Genomic DNA, 24,953 nt, shown 5'->3' on the forward strand with positions numbered 1-24,953 from the left:
CTTCTGGGCACATTCAAGGTGAGACGTTTTAATTAGGTTTTTCACTTTAAACTTACAACTTTCTTTTTCTTCACAAGCACATTGTCACCTTGTGCTCAAAGTTATGATTACTGTGGTGATAGTGGCGTTTTGTGGGTTATAAAAAAGAGGATGGGGAAAAAAAGAGGATGGACAAAAAAGAGGATGGATTAAAACTGGTGAAGAGGTTTCTAGATGATGTACCTGTTCCTGTTATAGCTGTACTTGTGTGGAAGAGATTAGCTGATGTGGAATTTTCATACCCTTTTGAACTTTAAGAATCAAAGGAGAGGCAGAGAGAATTTTTTAGGTTCTTACTACACCAAGAGGAAAATGTGCTGGGTCAGCCCCCAAGAGGACTACCAGGAGGCTACCTACATGATCACCACTCACCTAGAACAGTTCCATTGTTGTTTAGAATAAACTGAAAATGTGGTGCTGAAGGTGGAAAGGAGGTTGTTTGTAGGGGGTGTTTGAAAGTCAGATTTAATTTAAGATGTGTTCTGAAAATTTTAGTAAAAGAGGTATCCCAAGGGCTGGGTTGAATTCATAAAACTTAACACAGAATTTAGGGAACAATAATAAGAGTAAAGTCATTATAGCAAGAATGGGAGGGATTGAATGAATGAACGAATGCGGAAAACATTAGACTTGATGTCAGAATTGCCTCTTAGCCTCCCATTGCTTTGGCCAGATGCTGATCATTTTTTCCATAAGGCCTTCTAGCTAGGTGCCTTTCATGTTGGTTCAGCTACCTCCAAATCCATCTTTCATAATCATGAGACTATAGCATTAGTCTCACTGGAGCACCTACTTCAACTTGTCACTCTCTTGACTAGGATCCTATCCTTCTCTCTACTGTATCAAGTTAGAACTTGTCTGTTTGCCTTAGGGGAGGCTCCATAGTCTGGCCCAAGCTGGTTTCTTATGTCTTCCCTAAATCATAGCATTCTTGTCACTCTGCATTTGTTAATATGATGTTCCTAACCCACCTTCCCCATATTCCTCTTGATACCATGCACTGACATCTCCCCTTTTGCCATCCATCCATCCTCTCCACAAACATTTAACTGAATACCTACTGCCTGACAAGCACTGTTATGCAGAGCTCACAACCTATCAGAGGAGATGACCCATGACAACTCATCATATTTCAATCTGATAAAACCCGAGCTGTGCTATGTACCAACTATTATGAAGACATAAATAAGAAAGGCGTGAACTGCATGAGTCAGGAAAGGTTTAACTTAGGAGGTAATTTTGATCTAGGTTTTGAAGGATGAAAAGAAGTTTAACAGACATAAAAGAGAAAGGTATTTTAGATAATAGTATATGCTAAATTCCATCTACCTTACATTTTCATTCTCAGGACTTCCATAGTTTGTACTTACATTATAAACCTCATGATTTTTGTACTTATTGTATAAAATATATCATTTATAACCATATTATATGTCTCAGACTATAAACTTCTTGACAGACCAGTTCCTGTACACTACTTCTTATGAATTCTCAACCTTGGCACAGTGCTGAGCATTGGGCACATAGTAAGGATCACAAAGGTATTGGCAAATTAATATGATACTCTATTGACCTTTATGAGCTTCATAGTTTTTACACGTAAGGGAAGGAAACTAATATTTACTGGTTATTGACTACAAGCCAGGCTCTACATGAAAATTTTACATGTGTTCCTTCATTTAGAGAGATTTACCAGGTAGTGAGGTGTTTTGAGAGACGAAGGTATTTGGAAAAGGGAGACTAACACCGACTTCAATGCAGAAAACCAAGAATGATTAAAGAGGATACCTGTGACAGGATCACTCACTAGGTGCCTCTCTCTTCATGAGCTCCCAGAGAGTACAACATTTCACTGAGTAGTAATGATGTCTATACTTTATTGATGACATTGTGCTGGGATTCATCAGGAACCTTCTCATAAAAGAGGCAGTATGCAATGGTGGGGAGAGCGTGAGCTTTAGAGTCCAGTGAAACTTCCTCACCCTGCTTCTGTATGTTACTACCTGCGTAGCATTAAGCAAGTTTCTTAAACTCTTGAAGTCTTAAATTTCCTTACGTATAAATGGATACAATAATAGCTATGTCACAAAACTACATAAGATATTAGACATAAAATACCTAGCATACAGAAATGCTCAATAAGCCTCCTTCTCCCATTCTGCTTCTCTCCCTGTGTACAACTTGTTGGACCAGAAGGATTTAAAAGTCCTAGATATAACCAATAAAGAAAAAGTGGTTTTCTTTGGCAACCTCCTACACTATAGAAATTTTGTTTCCTTAAATGTCAACTCCCTTTGATGTTATAGTGTTAGTTGTTCAACATATTCTTGGAATAATAACATTGTTTACAGATGCTTCAGTTTTCAAACTTAAAAAGTAAATCCAGATATAGAAATTGTCATTCCTTAGTCATGAAGGATATCAACACAATCCTGAAATTCAGAACTCTCTGGTTTCAATTCTTTTGCTTAAGTCACTAGATCACTTTTTTCTTCTATGTCAAAGAGGCATTTTATACAGAAGGAAATTAATTATTTTCATTCTCAGTTTCAGCAAGAAGCACATTTATTATATGCTAACAAAGTTGTATTCACTTTTGCCAACTGAGAAATATTTAAGGCATTTCATTATATTTGGAGAAATTCATCAATCAGAGATTTAACAGCCACCATAAAGAACTCCACAATTAGTCTTTTATATCATGGGTGTGACTGATAATCTCTACACTAAAAAATTATTAAATATAGGAAATACTGTTCATAAACTGTAATATTTCTTGGCAAAGAAAAACTGCTTTGTATTTTTAAAGATATGGTTGAGAATTTAAATGAAACTTACATGCTTGAAATTAGTGCCAGATGCAACACAATTCAAGCACAATTCACTAGCTGCCTCAAGTATTTCACTGTGATTTAGTAAAAGGTATTCAACAATTCTACGTTTCATAGAAATCTCACTAATACAAGTATTTCATTCACAAAACGCACGGGTTGGCAGGTTTCCAGGATAGGAATTTGCTGAAGGGAAGGTAAATTTATTGATTAAAATAAATCAAACGACTGACATTTCCCCTAAAAAACTATGCAAACAATAATACTCAGAAACTGACAGTCTTACAACCAGAACCAGAAGAAAATTCTGAGCTATTATTTATGTTTATTATAGGAATCCAATAATGCCATAGAGTAAATAATCTGATATTTGAGAATTCTCAAATTAACATTGAGAAACTTAATTTTAAGATGCTAGATATTTTTGAATTAGGACTTTCCAAGAACCTTTGATATGAAATCTGGTATTTGCAAGTCTTCAGAGTAGTTATAATTATATTTTACCTGTATTCCTTGAACATTTATATGCACTAAATAATAAGCATTCTTTGAGGGAATACATATAGAAACAATCCAGATAGTTCTTAAACATGCCAACAGCACTTCCTTCTTACCCCATGTCTCAGTTCTTCCCTTTCTACTCTCATTCTCCATTCTGGTCACACTTCCATCATCAGCAATTATTATGAACTGAGCGTGATGTTTCCCCCAAATGCATGTTGAAGCCTTAAACCATAGTGTTGCTGTATTTGTAGATGGAGCCCCTAAGAAGGAAATTAAGGTTAAATAAGTTCAGAAGGGTAGAGCCATGATACAGTAGAATTAATGTCCTTATAAGAACATAGAAGAGACACTGGAGAGCTCCCCAAACCTGTGCACACAAAGAAGAGGTCAAGGGAGCACAAAGGGTAGAGGGGCTGCTGTCTACAATGCAAGAGGAGAGGCCTCAAAATGAAACAGAATTTGCTGGTACCTTGATCTTGGACTTTCCAGCATCCATAACTGCAAGAAATAAATTTTTGTTGTCTAAGCTACCTAGGCTGAAATATTTTGCTATGGCAGCCTAACATGCAATCAAGAGACCTAGTGCAAACATTTAGGACAGCACTTTCACACACATCCTTTCTTTAACTGCTTAACTTTTTAAAGATTTGGATTCAAGGAAAACCCTACAAAGCTGAACAGATTTAGCCAAGGGAGTTTCATACAAATCCTTAAATCATTCAGCCTTGCTTCTATTCCAGAATCAGAGAATGTGAGCATGAGAAGGGACCTCAACGACCCAAGTTTGTTGATTCAAGTTTTGCTATGATGTTGGGGTTACAGAAAACCACTCTAAGCTTGGCACATCTTCTGAAAGATGTTGGAAGTCAGGTGGGATAGTGTATTGTTAAGAGGTTTAAACATCTGTTTATGCTAAACAAAGATATATTACTGAGTGCAATGCAAAACTTTTATACACTATTAGCTTGCTTCAGAGAAAGGCATTACTGATCATGTGAACAACAAATAGCTAAAACTGAAAATTACTGTGAGCCAAGTAATGTGTTAAGTGGTTTATGTGTATGGTAATACCCCCTATCCACCAGGAATATGTTCCAAGATCCTCAATAGATGCTTGAAACCTGGAATAGCACCAAATCCTATTTATGTTTTTTTTTCAATCTGATAACTGAGAGGACTGCTAAGTGACTAATGGAATGGTAGCATACATAGTATGGATGCATTGGATAAACGGATAACACACAGAGCTCAAGATTTTATCATGTTACTCAGGTGTGCAAATGAAAATTTATGGATTGCTTATTTCTGGAATTTTCCATTTAACACTTTCAGTGAACCTATGGTTGACCACAGGTAACTGGAACCAGTTAAGCAAAACCTTGGTGGTGGTGGGTGGTGGGACTACTGTATTATATAATCATCACAACACTAGAAAATTAACAGGTACTCCTAACTTTATTCTTATTACACAGCACTATTTGCGAAAATGCAAGCATTTCTAAAATAGCCCTCCTCTCATCCCTTTCACATTATGCTATCTTATTTGCTTTTTTCTTGTTTACTTTTTTCCCCATGCTCCCCAATAACCTAGGCAGGGCATAACCCAGTGCCCTCCAAGGAAAAAGAGTTCGGCCAAGGCCACACAGCTGGTCAGTGAAGATTCCGGACTCCATCACCAGATGGTAAGCACCAGGAGAGCAGGAGTTGGAACCGGTATGCGCTAACCAGAGGCTGCCCTGGTGCCTGGTACACAGTGGGCGCTCAATAAGCATGTGCAGGGGGAGGGGAGAATAGAAAAGAAAAGAAAAGAGAAGACAAGAGAAAAGAAAAGAAAAGAAAAGAAAAGAAAAGAAAAGAAAAGAAAAGAAAAGAAAAGAAAAAAGAAGATGGGGAAGGATGAATGAAAACGTTTGCAGAAGGACCTAGAGAGCGTTGGCAACCATTCTCCCTCCTGGTGGCATGAACTCAGTTCAATGTCTACGTCAGCACTTTCCTCACCCAGATGCACTGGTGTAGGCAGGGAATGGAGAAGGAACAAAGCCTTAAAGAACGTTCGGAAGAAAGGGAAAAGCGGTAAGAGAAAAGGGGAATGGGGGAACAAGAAGAAAGAAACTAACCGCCTCCTTCAAGTCGACAGAAAAGAGAAGCCTAGCGAGGCCAGTTGCCATGGCGACTGTAGGGCCAGAACGGCCCCAGCCCATTGGCTGAGACGCCGAAGCCAATGAGAAGGCGCGATGTTGACGGGTCATAAGATGGCTGCCGGGACGCCGGTTCTTGACGGGTGAGTACGGCTTATTGCGGGCTGGTTACCGGCTGGCCCGGGCTCTGGCGTAGACAGTTCGGGAGGGCCCCGTGCGGGCAGCTGAGGGAACCAGCGTGGGCGGCCTCTCAGCTCTTCAGATGAGCTGCCGGGAGCGGGTTGGAAAAGCCCCTGGCCCGGGCCCAAGGGAGGGCGGCGGGGCTGCCCGCTCTTTCTTCCAAGGGGGCGTCGCAGCACCTTCCCCGGCCTATTAGTGGGAGAGGGTTTCTCAGTCCCACCCCAGCCAAAGTGAGGGGGGATGAGGGGGTTTTGAATCGGGAAAACAGCATTATATTTACAACTGCTGTATCCCGGAAGACAGCTCCAGTTGATGGGCATGTCAGCAGGCTAGACATCCTACGCCGGAATCTGTCGCACTTAGTTTTCTGTGTCCGGGAGGGGATTCTCCCCATTTGGGGATTGGAGTGTGGCACTGCCGCCGGAGAGCCTGCGGAGTTCCGGGTTGTGCAGCCAAGCAGGAAAAGGTGTACCTTTATAGAGCCACCCTCTTGCAATCTTGAACCTTGTAAGTATTCTCACAGCAGAATCAACTTAAAATGAACCGTGAAATGTTACTGGATTATTGTAAATCTTTCCATGTAGGTCTGGGGATGTGTTTTCCAGGCCTCGACTAAACAAACACTTCAATTAAAACATACGCCTACGTGCAAAATCCTGCTAAGTAGTTTATCTGGATAAGTAGATTGTCAGTTTAAATTCGAATTCAGGCCTGTGATCACTTGTACTTTCTGTACCTTTTTGAGAAAAGGCAGCACATTTATTTCATAAAAGTAAATAAGACATTTTTGTTAATGTTGCTGTTACATGCTTAAAAATATTTTAGTTAAGTAACCAAAGTCAAAGGAACTGATTATTGTGTAGATTATTTAATAAGATCTTTAGATTGTTGAGTGGTGGCTTATGATTGTTTTATAAGTAAGATTAGTTTTAGATCAGACAGGGTTTGGGGATTATTTCTAATTGAATACAAAATATGAGAAATAAGACAGCTTCATTTGATGAAAATGGAATTTAAATTTTGGAATGTTAGAGACAGGAAACATTTAGCCATGGAGCTGCTTAGATTATATGTTTTGAGTTTGGGTTATAAGCAGCTGCCTGGTCTTCCAGAAAATATGACACTATTACTCAAACCTTTGATTGTGACTTTGACGTATACAATTTAGTATAGCTATAGCACTTACATAGCTTTTTGTACTTAATAAATACAGAAAAAAAATTCTTAACCAAATTCTAACAAGTCTGTAGAGGCTAGAGTCATTCTTCAGACCCACTCTTAAATCCTTGTCTCCAAGAATATGTTGTCACTTATAACTTTGCCCTCTAAAAATTCATAATTTAAAGGCTTATGTTCCTATTTTTGTGAAATGAATAGATCACAATGCATTAGGCAAGTAAGTTGCCTCATCTGTAAAAGGGGTATAGATAGTGATTACTAGTGGAAGGATTGTTGTGAAGATTAATGGTAGACCAAGGCTTGCCAGATTGATTGTATGCCATGTGTAGCAGTGACCTTTGTTTCCCCTTTCTGGTTCTGTTTCTTCTGTCTTCTGTTGTAACTAGAGTTTCCTTCCCCTTCCCAGTGTCCTGAGGTACAGAGCCTTTCTGAAAACTAGTAGTAATCTTGGCTAGGTTGCTAGGTAAAAGAAAAAAACCTTATCTGTTGAGATATTGTCTGTTGGGGTATTGGGGTTTAATAAGGATTGCATCTCACTAGGAGAGAATGGAGTGTTACAGAATGGAGTGTTACAGAAAAGAGTGAGGTAGATCTGGGCATTTGGGACACTTAGAATATTAAGATCATAAAGAGACATTTTAGGTTGCAAGACATCTTAGAGAGCTTCTGAGCAAACCTTCATTTTATAGCTTAAGAATGGAGATGCAGGCAAATACAGTGGCTTGCCACTAATCATGTTGCTCAGGACTGGAAACTATCTTCTTTCAAGACAGTGTTTCCCCTCTGTAACCAATGGCTTGCACACTGTAAAACCATTTTTATTATAGTTTGATATTGCCACAGATGCTGTGTTTTGAAAGATTGTGTCTACTATATTCATTAATTGCTTTTCTTATAAAAATCAGGCTAATAGCTACCAGTCAGAGTCTTTGATGAACATAGGGTGAAGAATAATGCTTCACTGAATTTATATCTGCTCACCTAATGATGGATGATACTGTCTCAGTGGGAGGAATAATAAAATATGTTGGACTTTTTGAATATTGAAATTAGCATAGAGACCCCCATTACCATCTCTTCATAAAGTTTGTGAAAACCTTAGAACTGCTAGACTGTACCTTGTTCTTGATGAATTGTTATTTGACCAAATGTACTAAATAATAATGACTATGGTTGATTTTCAAGGGCAAAAGAAAATTTAGCTATTTAGACTACATAAATATTTTCAGTTCACAGTAAATTGTGTCAGGTCAGGACTAGAGATGCATTCTGTGCAGTACACCCAGAATGTTTTTGAGAATAATTGTGGGATGGAATAAATCTTAACTCTGGAGGTAGAAGTTGTCTAAAGTGAAGAAGAAGGTAATATTCAAAACCTTAGAGGAAAAAGAGATTCTGAATCATTTCCATTTTCCTTGGGGCTAAAATGATTAAATTAAAAGTTATTTGCGTTACAGGCTAAAAAAATGAAAGCTTATGATTTAATACTTTGGCTGTTATAAAGACCTGGCTATAATCTACACCACAAAAATTAAGTTTCTGTTCTCTGGTATTCCACGTCTCTTGAGAATGGCTGACTGAATTTTCACAGTTAAAGGATAATTTGGGATTATGTGCTTTAAAATAAAGAAATACACTCTGAAAGGCATGAGTAAGAGACACTTCAAAGAAATGGAGAATTGTCCTCGAGAGCAGCCAAAACAGGAATATCAGGAGGCCTAACATGGTGCCAGTTGGAAACTGTAGGAATGACATATATATGCTATGAATAGAAAGTCAGTGTTTTCAAACATGAGCCCAAAGCAAAAGTCACTAAGCAGTCTCACCATATTGGCCAATTTGTGATTGAGCAGCTTCTTACATGTGCAGCTCCATTTTGTAGGCTCCACAGTGATTGGCAACAGTTAATCTGTGTTTGTCAGTGGCTCTTGAGTCTCCCTGGTATTCATTTTTTTTGATTTTTTAACAATCACAGGAAAATGGCTCATGACTTTAAAGATTTTTAAGAACTGAGTTCAGAAACATACCTTATTTGAATTTTGCCTTATTTTATGGATTTGGTGGATTCCACTTTTTAAAAGTTATTTTAACTTTTCTTTTTTCTTTGAGTACACTTAAATTATCATACCAGGCAAATGCCACATTGAGGACAGTTCTTAATGCCACATTAGCAGAAGCTAAAAATAGGTAATCTTGAGAAAGTCCAAAAAGCCATTGGAAATACACAACTGCTTGAAGGTTGATTAAAAAAAAAGACATGCCCTCTCCAGGGCAACTCAGACTGCTCCCCAGAGAGAAGCATGTTTGGGTACCCAGAAACATAGACTGTCACCCTGCAGAGATGCTAAAACAGTGGTCCAACAGGAAACCTGTGCCACTGCCCATTGGAATGGCACGTGCCTTTTTATCAGCAGTCATGAAGTCCAAGTTGTGTGGTATTTGGCTGCTGATGAACAGAAGCCTGTTGTGTGTGTGTCACCCCATGAGGCTAGGGATTTTTGATTGTTTTATATATTTCTGTCCCCAGGGTCTGGAAGAATGGCATACAGTGGGCATGTAAAAGCTGCTATGGACAGGAAAAGAAGATCCCAGTTAGCATCACTATTTAAATTAAGAAAATGTTACTGTCCTTAAGTCTTTAAATGGATAATGAATCTGAAGGTATATTATATGCCAATGGCAAGTTATGTTGGAGCTTATTACTGCTCTCCTCCCCCTACTCCTCAGAACAGTAGAAATCTTTTTATTAATAGTATGACATCTATTTTTTAAAATTGGCATATTTTTCATGATGTCTTTTGTGCTATCAGAAAATGTCAAGACTACCACTATTCTAGCTTTTAAAATCCACAGGCGAGGTTTACAGATGAGTCGAGGTTTTGTGGAACCTGGGATTATATAATTTTGAGTGTCTTCTTTTAAAAAAGAAATGCAAATTCCGAATAGAAATTAGGTACAGTGCTTTGGAAGGACCTGTGCAAATGAGGAGCCTTGATGTTTAAGCTCCCATCATCTTCCTGGTAATTTGCCCCTCTTTTTAGTGCTCCATTCAGAAAACCAAATACTAAAGTTTTTATAGATACTTGATGGCAGACTGGATATCATGGAAGTAAATAATTTGCATCACTTGCTAAGTGAATGCACCACAAATATTAGAAACTTCAAAACTATCTTATGAACCCTGGCTTCGATAATAGAAATGATAAAAATGTAATACATGGCCATGGAAATAATAATAGCAAAAAGAACTTAACATTTATTGAACCCCTAGGACCTCCTAAACACTGTGTTGAGGGGCTTATCATTTAATCCTCAAAATAACCCTATAAGCAATATAATTAACCATGCATTACAGATAAAGAAACTGAGGGCCAGAGATGTTAAATGATTCCCTCATAACACTAGTAGGTGGCAGAGTCAGGATTCCAGTTGGAACAGTTAATTGCTGGAGTACTTCCTCATATAGAGCCAAGAAGATACTCGGTGAGGATGTTGCAGAGACCCAGCAACTGATGAGGCAGGACCAAAACCAAAAATTGAGATCTGATTCTTTGGGCCTCGGATGATCTCCTTAACAGATAACAGGAATCACCTCTAATCCTTGCTTGGGTGAGCAAAGGCATAAAATGTAACCAAAATGTTTGTACCGTCATAATAGCCTGAAATAAAAAATAATAAAACAAAACAAAACAGAAACCTATTATTCAGAGTAGTACAAAATCCCCTGATGCCAGTGTCTAAGAGAATGGTAATGGTTTTCTTAACTAGGTTAATCACAGTATGAGACAGGAAACGTGGCAAAACAGCTTTCTGTCCTTCCATTTTTATTCCATCATATTGGTAGTAAGTTGTGAGTGGTACAGCCAACTTCTCTATTTTAGACATATCTTTAAGGAACTGGTTTTGGCTCAATATGTATTCTAAAATAAATTGTACCATAGAGACCAATGAAAATGTACTCAAGTATAGTTTTAACAAATGGTTAAAACTCCTGATTTTTAAAATCACTTTTTAAGAACTTAACAGTTAATAGTTCTCTCTACCATTGGCCTGTATAGCTAATGATAAATGTTATTCTGAACTTTAACATTAGTTTCCCAAATATAGTATCGTTACTCAAGAAAGCCATATGTTTTTGTTAAATTGTTAGGATTATATTTCCTTTAGTATTATTTTAGCAAATAGTATTAAATTGAAAACTTGGTCATTCTTTTTACTACCATTCCTTCCTCAGACTTTTTACATAGCTTAAAATTTTTCCTTTACATGATTATTTTTCTGCTCCTTAGAGAATAAGCCCCCTGAAAGTTTTATTCATTAAAATATAGGTAAAATGTCCATCTCTATTTTCTCTAATTGATAAAGCTTGAATATGGTATTTAAATTTTTAAATTGCCTGCAAAGTATATTATTATGCTATTAACATTCTTGGGCAATGAATGCTTTACTGAATTTTTTTTTTTTTTTTTTTTTTTTTTAGATAAAACTAGCCATATATTAGAGAATCAAGGTCCTGCTTTCTTTATTTGTAGGTACAGGTTGTAACCAACCTGTTTAAACTGCTTTTAAACTGTTTTTGGTTTTTACACAGTGAAGATTTTAGTTATTTTAATATAGAAGGTTCAACATCTCATCCCATTTCAAATTTCAAAAAAAAGTTTAAGTGGACTGTTAGAATCCCAACCATTGTTATAATCATTAGGTTCCTAGAGTGTCTTCTAATGGTTTTAACACATTAACTACCTAGTGAGTTGTATTTTACTCATGCTAGTTTTGAGCCAGGAGCCTCATGAAGCATATATAACTGCAGTAGTTCCTGAAAATCTTACTGGTTGATGTTCTTATTGTTATAGTTAATATTGACAATTTAATTGCATATAACTCATGCATAGAAAACAAGAAAAACGCTTATATTGTCCTAGATTGAGCTTAAGCCCATTATCCAAAGTGAGGTGACACAAGATCAGAATAATGGGCTCCATATATACTCGCCATCAAATTGGTACTGACTGATTAAAACTATGGTGCTCAAATGGTGGTGTTGTTCACCAGGGATTCGGAGGGGGCAGGGGTAGACTCACATCTGTGGGATGTGGTGAACATTGTGGCAGGGAAGGGCATACCTCTAACCCTTGCTAGGGAGAGGCAAAGATATAAAATGTAACCAAAATGTTAAGAAAAAAAAAGAAAAACATTTGTCAGGTGTGGGGGAGGAGGGAATGGGTATATACATACATAGTGAGTGTGATGTACACCATCTAGGGGATGGACAGGCTTGAAGCTCTGCCTCGAGGAGGGAGGGGAGAACGGGGCAATGTATGTAATCTTAACAATTGTACTCCCATAATATTTTGAAATAAAAAAAAGAAAACAAAAAAAATAACTGACTTTTTTATTAGAAAGGATTGTTTTGTTTCTGAAGTTTTTATTATATTTTCATAATAAAAAACCATGGGCCCAAGGAAAAATTTTTTTCCTCTAGTGTGGCAGTCAATGTGTTAAAATCTTTTCCATGGCTATGCTATAAGACTAAATTCATCTTTTTCCTCATAGAAGAAAAGATGTGGAGTGGGCTGCTACCTTCTGGCCTAAATGAAAGTGATGTTGAGTCGAATTCTGAAGATGAAGCCATAGTAGAGGACTCTGGACTTAGCTTACAGGAAGATAAAGATGATGGAACCATTAGAAACATAGAAATCTCAGATTTCCCAACAGATGGATCAGAAATTGAAACAAAGGCAAATGTCAATGCATATGAAGAATGCCCTTCTGGAATTCCCTTAAATATGTGGAATGTAGGTTTACTCTGATGTGCTTGTTAAAGCCTTGTGTGCATGTATGTGTGCATGCCCCTTGTGTATGTCTGCCTTGGTTAAGATGTATGTATTCTTGGGAACCGAACAGGTAGGGGAGATGGACTCAATACTTTTGCTATTCTTTGAGGTAGTGGCCACTTACATATGTGCTTTTATTTTTGTTTTGTTTTCATAAAAAAAGGAAGGGGGGAAAACCTATATAGGATTAGCTATTTTGCCTAACATGAATGTATGAGGAATTTTTGTCTTTATTTTATCTCTTTTACCTATGGACCTATTATTATCTATATGAGTTACTGAGTTTCACTCTTAAATTATTAAATGACTTATTTAGAAATAAATGAATATCAAAACTCAGGTTGTGAGAGTCTCAGAGACTAGAGTATCCCAAGAATTGACTACTTTTGTTAGATTGATATCTTTATACATGGTAGGATATATATATATTTTTACTTAATATGTTTTTAATTGCATGTTTTTCTCCAAAGTATATTTGCTTTTTATATTTTTTTCTTTTACATAGAAATTTCAAGAACTGCACAAAAAACATTCTGAACAGAAAAGCTCAACCTCAAGATTCAGAAGGAAAAAAAGGAAACGCTCCAGAAAAGGTGCTTTGTTTTAATTCAGTTTGTCAGTAATGTTAATGCTAAATTGTGACTGAGTTCAGCAATTTTTTAAAAACATAATTTTGAAATAACAACCAAATACACAGATATTGACACTTTGTGAATTCTTTTCAGATACACTGAAGAATGAAAAAGAATCTCATAGGTGGGTAGAATTTAAAATATTTATTCTAGACAGATGTAGAACTTATCCAAATAGTTGAACTACTTATCTCTGATAGTGATCAAATATAAGAAATAGCAGTTATAATATAATTGTAGTAACCAATTAAAAATAGTACAAATAAAATGAGTACATTTTATGTAAAACAAAACTTACTGTGTATCTTATTGCAGTGAACAGTCCTCAAATGAAACCCAGTGGAAGGAACTTACTCAGTATTTTGGAGTCAATGATAGATTTGAACCACCTGTTAAAAGGAAAAAAGTTGAGAAGGTAAGATCTTCTTTACTGCATCTTATATTAGCTAGTAGGATATGTTTGTGATTACCCTTTCCTGCGGTACTTGTCCTCATTAATTTATTCAGTTAAAAAGTTCAAATGCCCTGTGTGTACCAAAAAGATGCTAGATAAACAAGTAAATATATAGTTACAAATCATTAAAAAAATGTTAAGAAGAAAAATAACAGGTTGTTGTGAAAAAATTAAAATAGGTATCCCACTGTAGCTTGGGTGGTCATCCTTTCTTAGCAAACACCATTTCACAGAGACCTGAAGGGTGGGAAAAAACCATCTCTATAAAGAAAGCTAGTGCTGAGGTGTGGGTAAAGGTCCTGGGGAAGAAAAAGTGGTCCTGAGGACACTTGGCTAACTGTAAGAAGGCCAGCCTGGCTGGAATGGGGTCAGCAAGGAGGAGGGTAGCCCATGATAAGATTAAAGAGGCAGGCAGGGAGGGACCAAACTGTATAGGGGCATAATAAGGAAATGGCTTTTATTCACAATGCAGTCAAGAGTCATTAAAAGGTTTTAAGTCAGAGGTCTACTTTAAGTCAATGGTCTACTTTATGTTTAAAAAGATTGCTCTGGCTGTTACATGGTGAATTGATTGTGAGGCAGCAAAAGTAGATGAGAAGAAAACAGGAGACTTCTAGGCATGTGAAGATGGTAGATTGAATAAGAATGGTGCTGCTGAAGGTGGAGAAAAATGGATGGATTTGAGGTATAATGCAGAAGTAGAATTGACTGTATTTGCCTCTGGATTTTTAATAAGGTGATAGGAGGGGGGAGAACCATTCAAGGATTTTCCTTAAGCAATGGTGTTAATAGTGATGCTGGTTACAAAGATAAAGTTTGGGAAGGGAAAAGATTTAGATTGAAGCTGATACAGACTTTAGTTTTGATCATGGGTGTTACTAGAACAGCGTACATGGTTAGTATAATGAGGTAGTGGCTCAAGAGAGTCTGAGCTTGAGATACACATTTGTAGTAGTCAGTCTCTAGGTGCATTAATCCTTAGTAAAGGCTTGAAAGAATGAGTAAGTCACGTATTCGCATAGGTGAATGTTGACAGGGAAATGTCGGTAAACTCAGAAAATCAAGTGTGGGGTGGTAGAGCGAAAGGTGCAGGGGGCTAGGTGAAGCACAAGTGTATTGTATTCTTTGTGTATAGACAGATGCTTCTTCCATGGATCATTGCTGTAGACTACTATGTGTACTCAGAGATCTTTGCCGTTATTCTGTTCAGTCAGTATTTCTTGTGAAAAACCTCTGATTGTAAATCCATCATTGGTTGGTATTGTGTCATTGAGAGTGCACACATTAAGAAACTGTCACAACAGAATTTTGCATGTGAGTTTTTTGATTACAACTTTGCAAAGAATTATTATAATCTAAAAATAGTACCTAGAATGCTAGGGAGTTAGAACCCTTTTGGCTGCAGCTAATTACTGCTGCTGAGCAACTTCCTTTTTACAAACGTTTTGCAGAAATGCTAAATTTTGTACAAAGAAAGATCACTGGTAGAGTTGAAACTAAAACCCAGGTTTCATGACACCATACTCAGTTTCCTAGGCTCACTGCAGAAAGGTTGGTAACTGAAAGAATAATTGCCACGCTCTTGACCCTTGTGGTTTTGGTGGAGTGAGGGGTGGCCTTGTGAAGGAGGATGCTCTTGGCTATACTAAATCTGTTCTAAAGCATCAGAGAGGAGGATCATGCTGACAGCCTTGGCCCATGAGCCATCTCTGGCAGACCTGCTATATATCATCTCAGCCACTGACTGGATTGTTCTTTTGAGAGAATGAATGGTTAAATATTGGTTCTACTAGGAAATATTTTTAAAGTTTTGCTTGTGAATTAGGTTGTATTGGATTTTCAAGTATTTACAGTATTTGTTATGTTTTCTCATAATTATGATGACTTTAGAATGTCTCATTGTTTCTTAGTAAAGTTAAAGCCATGAAATTAACTTTGTAACCATTCCAAAGAGTAGAAATTCAGAGAAATTTTTTTTTACAACCTATCTATATTAAAATTTTATTATTACCCTACATATTGTACTTTCTTCTTGATACTGGGCAGAAATGGCTAACTCATTCATTGCCTAGAGTTTGGAATTTGTGTGAAGTTCCTTTGATACTAGGATTCTTTGTACAAAATCTTTTAAACAACTCACTTTTAGGAACTATTGTTCTATTTCACATTATGCATTAAATGTTTTCTGGAAGAAAATTATAAGCCAAACACCATTTTAAATATGCAGTCTCTGTTTAAGGGAGACTGCCAGTAAATCCTTTTGTACTCACCCATTGATGTATTTTGTGTTTGGGTTTTCTTAACAGTACACATTTCTCTGTAATGGCATCTGGCTAAGGAAGTTATGGCAATCTTCTAAACAAGGAGACTGACCTGGCCAGGCTTACATCTGGCCAGGATTTTGCCAGCACTTAACATCCTTCAGTTAAACACAGGCATAAAAGGAAAGGAAGGATTTAGTGAAACCAAATTGTTTCATATTCTCTTGATAGTTCAGTTTAATTGCATGCCAGTGGGTCCCCACTCGTTCTTTCGTTGGGATCACTGTTTTACTCATGGCATCCCTTTTGCTGTCCTGCTAAAGTCTACTGTTAATACAGCAGAGTAAATAAACTTAAAGAATGTCCACATTGGCAGCACCAAGATAAAAGCTAAGAATAAATGTAAGTCCAGCAGATAGTAACTATTGCTCATGAAATCTGGAGAGGATCATGAAAATCCGTGATGCAGTTTGGACAAAACTAGCATGGATTTCCATCCATTATTTTATTTCTCTGGAGCAGAGTTTGATCTGTTATTGTATCTCAGGGAGCCTTTTTATTTTGTATTCACTCAACCCTCTAGAATGGTAAAACAAAACAAACTACTTAATCTTGTATCTATCATGCAGTCTTTTTTCTTTTTTTCTTGTTCTTTTTTTGTTTTGGAACACTGCCAAGCTGAAACTGTTGTTCAACCAAGAAAGTCTATTTACAACACTGCTGTCACCTGCTTCCCAGAGAATGCAGAGGCTTGTAGTTTTTAAATGTAATCTTCCTAATATCCAAAGCTGTTTTAAAATGTTCTTTGTATTAAATACAGCTATAATTGTGTTTCTGGCAGCAGTTCTGGGACTTACTAATAATTCTGTAATCATAACATAATTATTTAGAATCTGTGGGAATTTCTTTAGAATAAATTTTACTCATTAATTTCTCTATAAATGTCTCAGGTATTCTTTGGTTGAATCAATTTGATTAGTCAGCAGTCATTATTGAAGTAGTTTTACATATACCTAATGAATACTTTTTGGCATGAAAAACCAGAGGTACTTTATTAAATTTTAGAGTGATTGTACAATGTCTTTGATGATTTTTTTAAGTTGTTTATGGGAGGAAACTGCTATAGTATAGCTTTTTCAAACGTATTATTATTTCTTTTTTTTAGCAGACTGCTTTTCCAACCATATACATACATGATATTCCAATACATAGATCAGTTAAAAGGCTTGCTACCTTGAGTGGGTGAGGAGAGAGGTGTAGGAGTGTGGAGTGAGAGGTGTGGGGATGTTGTAGTGGTATCATGAAGATCCCCAACTATTGGTTAGAAAGCATTCTCTCTTGATCCATATGTGATCCCTGTGAGGTAGGTAGGGGTAGATAGGGCTAATATTAGGCTTGTAATGCAGATGAAGAAACTGAAGCTCAGCATAATTTGCCTAAGAAAACAGAGCAGGTAAGAAGTGAAATGAGACTTTAAACCCAAGTCATTTTGGTCCCAAATCTAGATTTTTCTGAAGTAACAGTTGAACTTAGTTTTTACTTACTCAAATGATTTAAGTAGATATGATTTATATATAATGGTAACACAACCATAAATAAATACATGACATATATAAAGGTAGCTCTCCCCCCACCTTTTATGGAGAAATTACCTTGTTTTTTCTTCTAGTTGTTTAGGTCCAGTGAAGCCAACTTCAGTAGATAAGTCATGTGTATTAACCCTTTAAAATTAAATATAGTATCCAAATATTTAGTAGCAAAATTTCTATAGAAATACAATGCGGTACGGTTTGACTTTAAGAGCTTTAATCACATAGTTTAAAGATATTCTACAGATGCGCATGTGGCTGTTAGTCCATAATGTTAAACCTAGTACCCATAAATTTCTTAAATATTTGTAGTCATGTCTTTTGACATCTGCAGTAAAACTTTGTTAATTAGAGGTTAGTTGTTGCCTTGTGGGAACCTGTTAGATATTGCCCTTAGATGAATTTTCCACCTGTGGCCAAATTGCCATCCCAGAGTTGCTTTGTCTGTGTTCAGATATAGCTTAAGCTATATTTTGATTCTGGCCAAAAAGCAATCTAGAAGCACATGAAAACACCGCAAGCTGTCAGCAGCACTGCTGCGTCTACTGCCATGCCTGTGGTATGGAAGATGTTGTAGATACAGCAAATAAAGGCTACTCTTGGGTCCAACTTAAAACTTGCAAAAAAGCCTATACGCTCAAGTTGTGTTTCATGAGACTATTTACTGAGTCTTGGGTTGAATTCTTGGGTTTTATGCTTGGATCTGAGTCCTTAAAGAACTATGATGAAATCTGTAGCCAATAGAGATAAGCCTTCTCTTTGCATTAATGGCATCCTGATATTCAGATAGTAACAATAGAAGCAGCTTATTATTTATTGGATGATTACTATATTCTGAAAACTTGGCTAGGTATTTTACATATTTTTTCTTTGACCCTTAGGCTAACCTTGTAGAGAATGTGGTCTTATTCTAATCCTTTTACTGCATGCGAGGTAACTAACCCACAAAGGTTTCCAAACACATTCAGGGTTGCTTAGTTCATAAGCAGAGGAGCTGGTATTTGAACCCAGGTCTAAACTTGCCAGCTGTGCTCTTTGTAACCTGCTAGGAACTTATGGTCTTAAGTAGATGGAACTGTTTTACGGAGGAATTTTTTTTTTACTAATATAAGCATTTTGAAATGTTAATATGTTCTTACCGAAACAAAGTTTGAATATACACATGGAACCAGAAATTTTTTAGAGCCAAAAGGCACTATTATACTTTACTTAAATAAATTGCCAGAAAAAAAGAAAAGGGAGAAAAAGAAAAACAGTTGTATCTAGTGAAACTTTGTTGAAATTTAAAAAAACAAAATACTAATGAAAGAGCTAAAAGATGTAGTTGGAAATATATTAGAAACTTAGGATTTTTATTTCTAGGAGGAAATTTTGATCATTCAAGCCAATCCTCTCATTATCTCTAAGGAAACTGAAGCTTATGATTCAAGTACTTCATTTACTCAGAGCTTTGACCGCATTGCCTGACTTCTGGTCTGGTGCTACAATATATTTTGCCATCACCCTTAGATGCTGCTCTAAATGCTGGGGGAATGGCAGTTGGTTGATGGTGAAAAGATAGTTTTGTAATTTTCACTGATTTATTTTCAAGTGGAAATTATACCAGTAAGCTTGGCAGTTCATATGATTTTTCTAGAAAAGGGAGTGTTCTTGCTTTTTCCCCTTTGTGATGTTAACTCTTAAACTGTGGCTCCATGGTAGCCAAGGGGAAATTAGCAAGTTGATGCAGCAAAATGACTCCATAAGCAGACCACCTGTTTATTCATGGGCATTGGTAGTAAGAATAGAGTTGATACCTTGTTATTCACTTACACCAGGTCCTGGTGTAAAGGAATGAAATACCCAGATCTTGCATGATCTCAGAAAGCCTAGATAATCAAAAAGGAACAGAGCTGCTGTGTGGAACATACAGGACAGGCTTAAGAATGAATGCTATTAGTGACCATGTTGCTGAAATGAACAGGTCTGGGTTGATGGATTGCTTGGATGCAATTGGATAAGGTCTGAGTTGAGATATTAGGCTATCCTAGAATTTGTGGTACAAGGAAGATTGAAGTTTGATATTAATGTATTTCATATGTGTCAGTAGCATTTGAAGAGATACCTAATATTTTGCACAGGAAGGAGAGAGTGTTGAATTTACATTTTTTAAAGAAAATAACTTTATTTCCAGTATAAACTTAAGAATAAATATAACGTTCTAGGTACAGGTACTGTACTAATACTCTGAGAACCCAAAACAGAGAAGATATTATTCATGCCCTCAAGAAATATATATTCTAGTAAAAGAATAGATTTATATCAAGTGCAATACATGTGACCCTTTTTTAAATCATAGGGGCATTATTATTTCAATATTACAGTTGTATAATTCTCTTGGGAACTTTTCAAAGCAGTGGATAAATAATAAATGTTCCCAGTTGGGATGGGGTCCTTTCAGTGCTCAAGTGAGCATGGATAACTACACTGTGAATATTAGCTGGGAGCACAGACTGAGTGAGTGCCTCCTAGGTGGAAGGAACTGGTCGGGATTCTGGGACAAGCCAGTGACATGCAGAGTCTGCTCTTACTGAGCTCTTATTGAGCATAGAACCAAAGGCGGAGACAGAGGCACAACTCACTGTAGTGTGTCAGACCAGTAAGAGCTGTAGGGACACAAGGTATAGCAACAGCACAGAATGGAGAACAGAAAGAGATCAGTTTGGAAATTATTATAATATTCCAAATGAGGGATGATCAGGCCTTGAAGAAGCACAGGAGGACAAAGTGAGCAACTCTGCCAGAATAGAGCTCACATGGGAGCAGGGCTTAGAAGCATTATAAATAATTGAGGATTCGATCAAGGGTGACCTAGTAGGAGGAGAAGCAGGGCAGGAAGAGATGAGTTTGCTATAGATATAATAAAATGGAAGACTACCTTGGCAAGGCCTTCAATATAAAGATGACTGGTAAATAGGTAGAGATATAGATTTTGGTACAGGTGAGAAGTCAGATGTTTTGAATTAGAGATATAAATCAGCTCATAAGAAGTAAGTGAAGCCCCAGGATTGAGTAGATTACTGGGGAGGGTGAAAAGAAGGAAATGAGGCTAATCACAGAACCTTGAGGACCTCTAAGATTAAGGGACAACAAGAGATAATGGATAATTTTAAGAGTGAGAATACAGTTGACATAAATTTTAGCCTACATCAGAACCACGTGGATTGCTGGGCCCTGACCCAGAGTTTCTTATTCAGAGAATTTGCATTTCTAACAAGTTTCCAGGTAATGTTGATACTGCTGGTCCAGAAGGTAAACTTTGAGAACCACTGGTTTAGAGTCTAGTTTAATAAGGTTAATCCTGGGTTGCAAACTAGAGAGGGAGGATGAAAGAGTCCAGGAGGGGACTGAGGAACTGTGAGAATAAATTTGAGGATGCCAAGGATTAAGGTTCCAGATGAAGACAAAGCAGGCTTATTGGGTAGGAGGATAAGTGGAAGAATTATATTTAGGGAGCAGAATTCTAGATTGTGAAGCTTTGGAGGTAGAGCTTTCGTGATACCTATAACATGACCTACAGCAATCCTTCTCAAAGTACTTGTCTGCAAAGATATAAGGAACATGTGCCTGCATGACTCAGTGTACTACATTCCTCAATGAGAAAGTCTTGTTACCCTCCTTTTGCCCAAAAGTCATCTAGACAAAACTGCTTAGTTATGACATGGATTTGCACTCTGGAACAAACTTCTTTTTCCCATGGATTGACACTGTGCACTGACCAGAACTGGTACATAGGCACTGGCCTAGAGTATAGACTTCTGAGGTGGGTAGAGTTAGAAGTCCTTGAAGATGAAGGATGTTGGAAAAGTGAGTCCAGGGTGTGTTGTTTGGACTATCAGGAGAAGAGTTATGCAGAAATACCAGAAAGAGAACTTTCTGGAGACTAGTAGATGATCACAGGACAAAAATGGGAGGAGGGCATTAGAGCCATATGGCATAGGATCAAAGACTATGAAGAACTATTGAGCAAAGGTCTCTAGCTGCCGTGGGGACAGCGGAGAGCAAGCAGAAACGCCTGTTGGCCTCCCAGAGACTTAGGTGAGGGTCGTGAGAAGGAACAGTTTTCCCTTAACAATAGACATCAGTGACAACTTCACTGGTCTTGTTTCTGTGACATTTTTAGGCAAATTATATTGTAGTTATTTTTTAAGTCTCATTTCAACAAAGGCTACACAGGAACAAAATTTCTCTCAGTTGACTAGCATAATCAAGTATATTCTTAGGACTTCTCTTATTAGATAAGGAGGAAGAAATCTTTAGTAGATATATTAACTGAAAATGTGGAAGTTAAATGATGTACTAGATAATCCATTGTTAGAAGAAATTTTTTTCATAAGAATCATATTAGACTATTTTAAAATTTTTATTACCTGTAGTAACTATTTTTACAAGCTAGAACTCATAGTATTTAAGTCTGAGCATCTTTTCATAAATGCATGAGGAATTCTACCCTGGTCAGTCTGGTTATCCCATGAAAACTTTAATTATGACTTCTGAAGTATATGTAATTTCCTCCCGTGTTTAATATTCAGCCTAATGTCCACAGTTAAAGACTATGAGGGGCTATTGAATAAAATTCTTGAGCTGTAGAAATGGGCCACATAGACAAGGAGGAAATGGTGGTTGAGAATGGAGGCTCTGAGCACACTTGGGTTCAAATGGTGGCCTTACTACTTACAAACTGCCTTTGGCCAAGTTAGGGAGTCTAAGCCTCTGTTTCCTCATCTTTAAAACAGGATAACGTTACTATTTCATGGAGTTGTTACAAGAATTAACTGAGCTTTATTACAGTACTAAGCCCAGGGTCAGGCACATAATAAGCACTTCATAAATTTTAGCTTTTATTATCATTAACATTATTATTGTTATTAAGGGAAAGCATAGGCTTTGGAGTCACAAAAATCTGAATTTGCATCCCTTTTTATTAGTTCAAGAAGTTATATGACCTTGGGTAAGCCATTTAATGTCTCCGAGACTTCTGGCACCAATGGGCACGATACCAACTATCTTATGAAGTTATTGTGAGAATTAAATGGTCTATGTATGTAATGCATTTTGTGTAGTCCTTTGACATAATCTTGGCTAGCACATGTTTGCCTTTCTTTCTTGCTCTTAATTTTTAGGTTTCTTTTCTTTCTAGTCAGGCCTTGAAAAGAGGATAGACCAAGCTGTGGACGAGTGGAATATTGAGAAGGCTGAGGAACTCAGCAACCAGCTAGCTACTCGAGAGGTGAGTCATACTCATTACACATTTTCTGTGTTTCCATATCTTCTAAAATGAATATGCATTCTTTTTGTGATCATTAATAAGTTCAGTATTAAAATATTTGATCTAAGATTTTCCTCTTTGTCCATTTTCTTCCTTCTTATTCCATCATTTACTTTGAAATGCTATGTTTTACTTTTGTCTTTAATGTTTTTAAATTATTCTGATCAAAAATTTATGTTGGAAATAACCCATGATTGATATTCAGCCTTAGATTTTACCTAGATCAGAAAGGCTTTTTCAGGTATGATTAAAAGGCTAGCTTTCTTTTTCATTTGCATTTCTCACTTGGTTTAACTCTCCCTGAGGGCAGCTATATATTCTAAAATCACATCCCTCAACCTTTTCTTAACCCCTGCTAAAATACTTTCTTACTTATGTTTGGCACATCTCCCTCACCCCTAAAGAATTTTCAGGCTTTTTTTTCTATAGTATAAACCTAGTAGATATGTTGAATATTCTTTTTCCAGGAAGGCCACATGACGATTGTGACTTATGCTCCCCAGGGCAGGGGGCTAATATTCTGCCATTTGAGAATTAATGTCACATATAGATTAAAGAGCTCAATATTTGCATGTATTTGTTGTTGTTGTTGTGTAATACCTTTTTGTCCTTTCTAGGAAAAATCTTTACCATAGCTTTTATTTTAGTGCCTGGATCCTTACCTCCTTCACTTCATACTCTGACTGCTCTATTGTGTTTAGTTACATAGAGAGCACAATGGCATATCTTTGTAAACTGCTGCCACATGTGCTATTGTAACTCACTTGCAGGTAGACTTTTTTCTTAAACCGAGACTAGAGATAAGCTTATGATTTCAGTAGATTCTTCTATGGGTACTTTTGTATTCTTGCATCATTAAATGTCAAAAAATCTATCACTGATGGCTGTTAGTTGTGATTTTTATGTTTTTCTTTCTATTTTGGGCTGTAGGCCTAAAGTATTTTGTAAATTTTACATTTCTGTGTAGAAGAAAACAAGTTCAGAAAAAGGATTCAGAAATAATCTTTTTTTCTTTAAACCGTTGAAAATCATCTGTCACATTAAATACTTCTAAGGGCTGGATCCAATGGCTTATGCCTATAATCCCAGCACTTTTGGAGACTGAGGCAGGAGGATTACTTGAGGCCAGGAGTTCAAGACCAGCCTAGGCAACATAACAAGATCCTGTCTCTAAAAATAAAAAAACCCACTTTTGTGTACAATTCATGAGTGTGAGCGAATGAGAGAGAGAGAGAGAGTGTGTGTGTGTGTGTGTGTATGTGTATGTGTGTTAGAGGCTAATATAAAGGAAATTATAAAGCCATGGACTTTAGTTAGGGGAATAAGCAACAAGTAGCATAAATAGCAGTTATGTAGCCTTTCAAAAAATAAAATGACATTTTTTATTGTAGTAAAATATATATAACATAAAAATTGCCATTTCAAATTACTTTTAAGTGTACAGTTAAGTGGCATTAAGCACATTTACATTGCTGTGGGCCATCACCATCATCCATTTCAGAACTCTGTCTTGCAGAACCGAAACTCTGTACTCATTAAACAGTAACTCCCCATTGTCTCCACTCAGCCCTTGACAACCACCCCTCTGTCTCTATGAATTTGTCTACTGTAGGTGTCTCATATAAGTGGAATCATATAATATTTGTCCTTTTGTGTCTGGCATATTTCAGTTAGCATAATGTTGTCAGGTTTCACCCATGTTGTAGTGTGTGTTGTATTTGTTACCTTCTGGGTATGCGTTGCATTTTGTTTATGCATTCATCCTTCAGTGGACACTTGGGGTTGCCTCCACCTTTTGACTATTATGAATAGTGCTACTGTAAACATGGGTGTACACATATCTGTTTGAATCCCTGCTTTCAGTTCTTTGGGGCCTATAACCACAAGTGGAATTACTGGATCATAAAGTATTTTTAATGTTTACTTTTTTCTTATGAGATATCATTCTCCCTTTCTCATCTTACAGTACTTCCTATGCTTGCAGTTTCACAATTACTCCATTTC

General features: G+C 36.9%; 1 protein-coding gene and 1 long non-coding RNA gene across 8 annotated transcripts in view; one reads left to right on the plus strand and one right to left on the minus strand.

Annotated features, from left to right (window-relative positions):
* LOC142875439 (uncharacterized) overlaps positions 1–5,582 on the minus strand; it is a 163,135-nt gene extending 157,553 nt beyond the window's left edge. For 2 of the 4 annotated variants that reach the window (XR_012922792.1, XR_012922794.1), the window contains exons 1-2: positions 5,492–5,581; positions 3,485–3,634 (exon numbers count right to left, since the gene is read on the minus strand). This is a non-coding gene — a long non-coding RNA (uncharacterized LOC142875439). Of the gene's footprint in view, positions 1–3,484; positions 3,635–5,491 lie in introns of all 4 variants that reach the window. The other 2 variants (XR_012922795.1, XR_012922793.1) reach the window with 2 other exon arrangements.
* A 6-nt stretch (positions 5,583–5,588) lies between these two features.
* Positions 5,589–24,953, plus strand: part of FAM204A (family with sequence similarity 204 member A) — a 36,024-nt gene continuing 16,659 nt past the window's right edge. The window contains exons 1-6 of one of the 4 annotated variants that reach the window (XM_012739139.3): positions 5,589–5,655; positions 12,425–12,666; positions 13,211–13,298; positions 13,431–13,461; positions 13,653–13,752; positions 22,821–22,910. In XM_012739139.3, coding sequence (XP_012594593.2) covers positions 12,433–12,666; positions 13,211–13,298; positions 13,431–13,461; positions 13,653–13,752; positions 22,821–22,910 — 543 coding nt within the window. In that variant the 5' untranslated portion in view covers positions 5,589–5,655; positions 12,425–12,432. Of the gene's footprint in view, positions 5,656–5,683; positions 6,200–12,424; positions 12,667–13,210; positions 13,299–13,430; positions 13,462–13,652; positions 13,753–22,820; positions 22,911–24,953 lie in introns of those variants that run through there. The other 3 variants (XM_076009758.1, XM_076009757.1, XM_076009759.1) reach the window with 3 other exon arrangements.

The sequence above is a fragment of the Microcebus murinus genome, chromosome 14 (genome assembly GCF_040939455.1).
Source record: "Microcebus murinus isolate Inina chromosome 14, M.murinus_Inina_mat1.0, whole genome shotgun sequence".
Classification (NCBI taxonomy): domain Eukaryota; kingdom Metazoa; phylum Chordata; class Mammalia; order Primates; family Cheirogaleidae; genus Microcebus; species Microcebus murinus.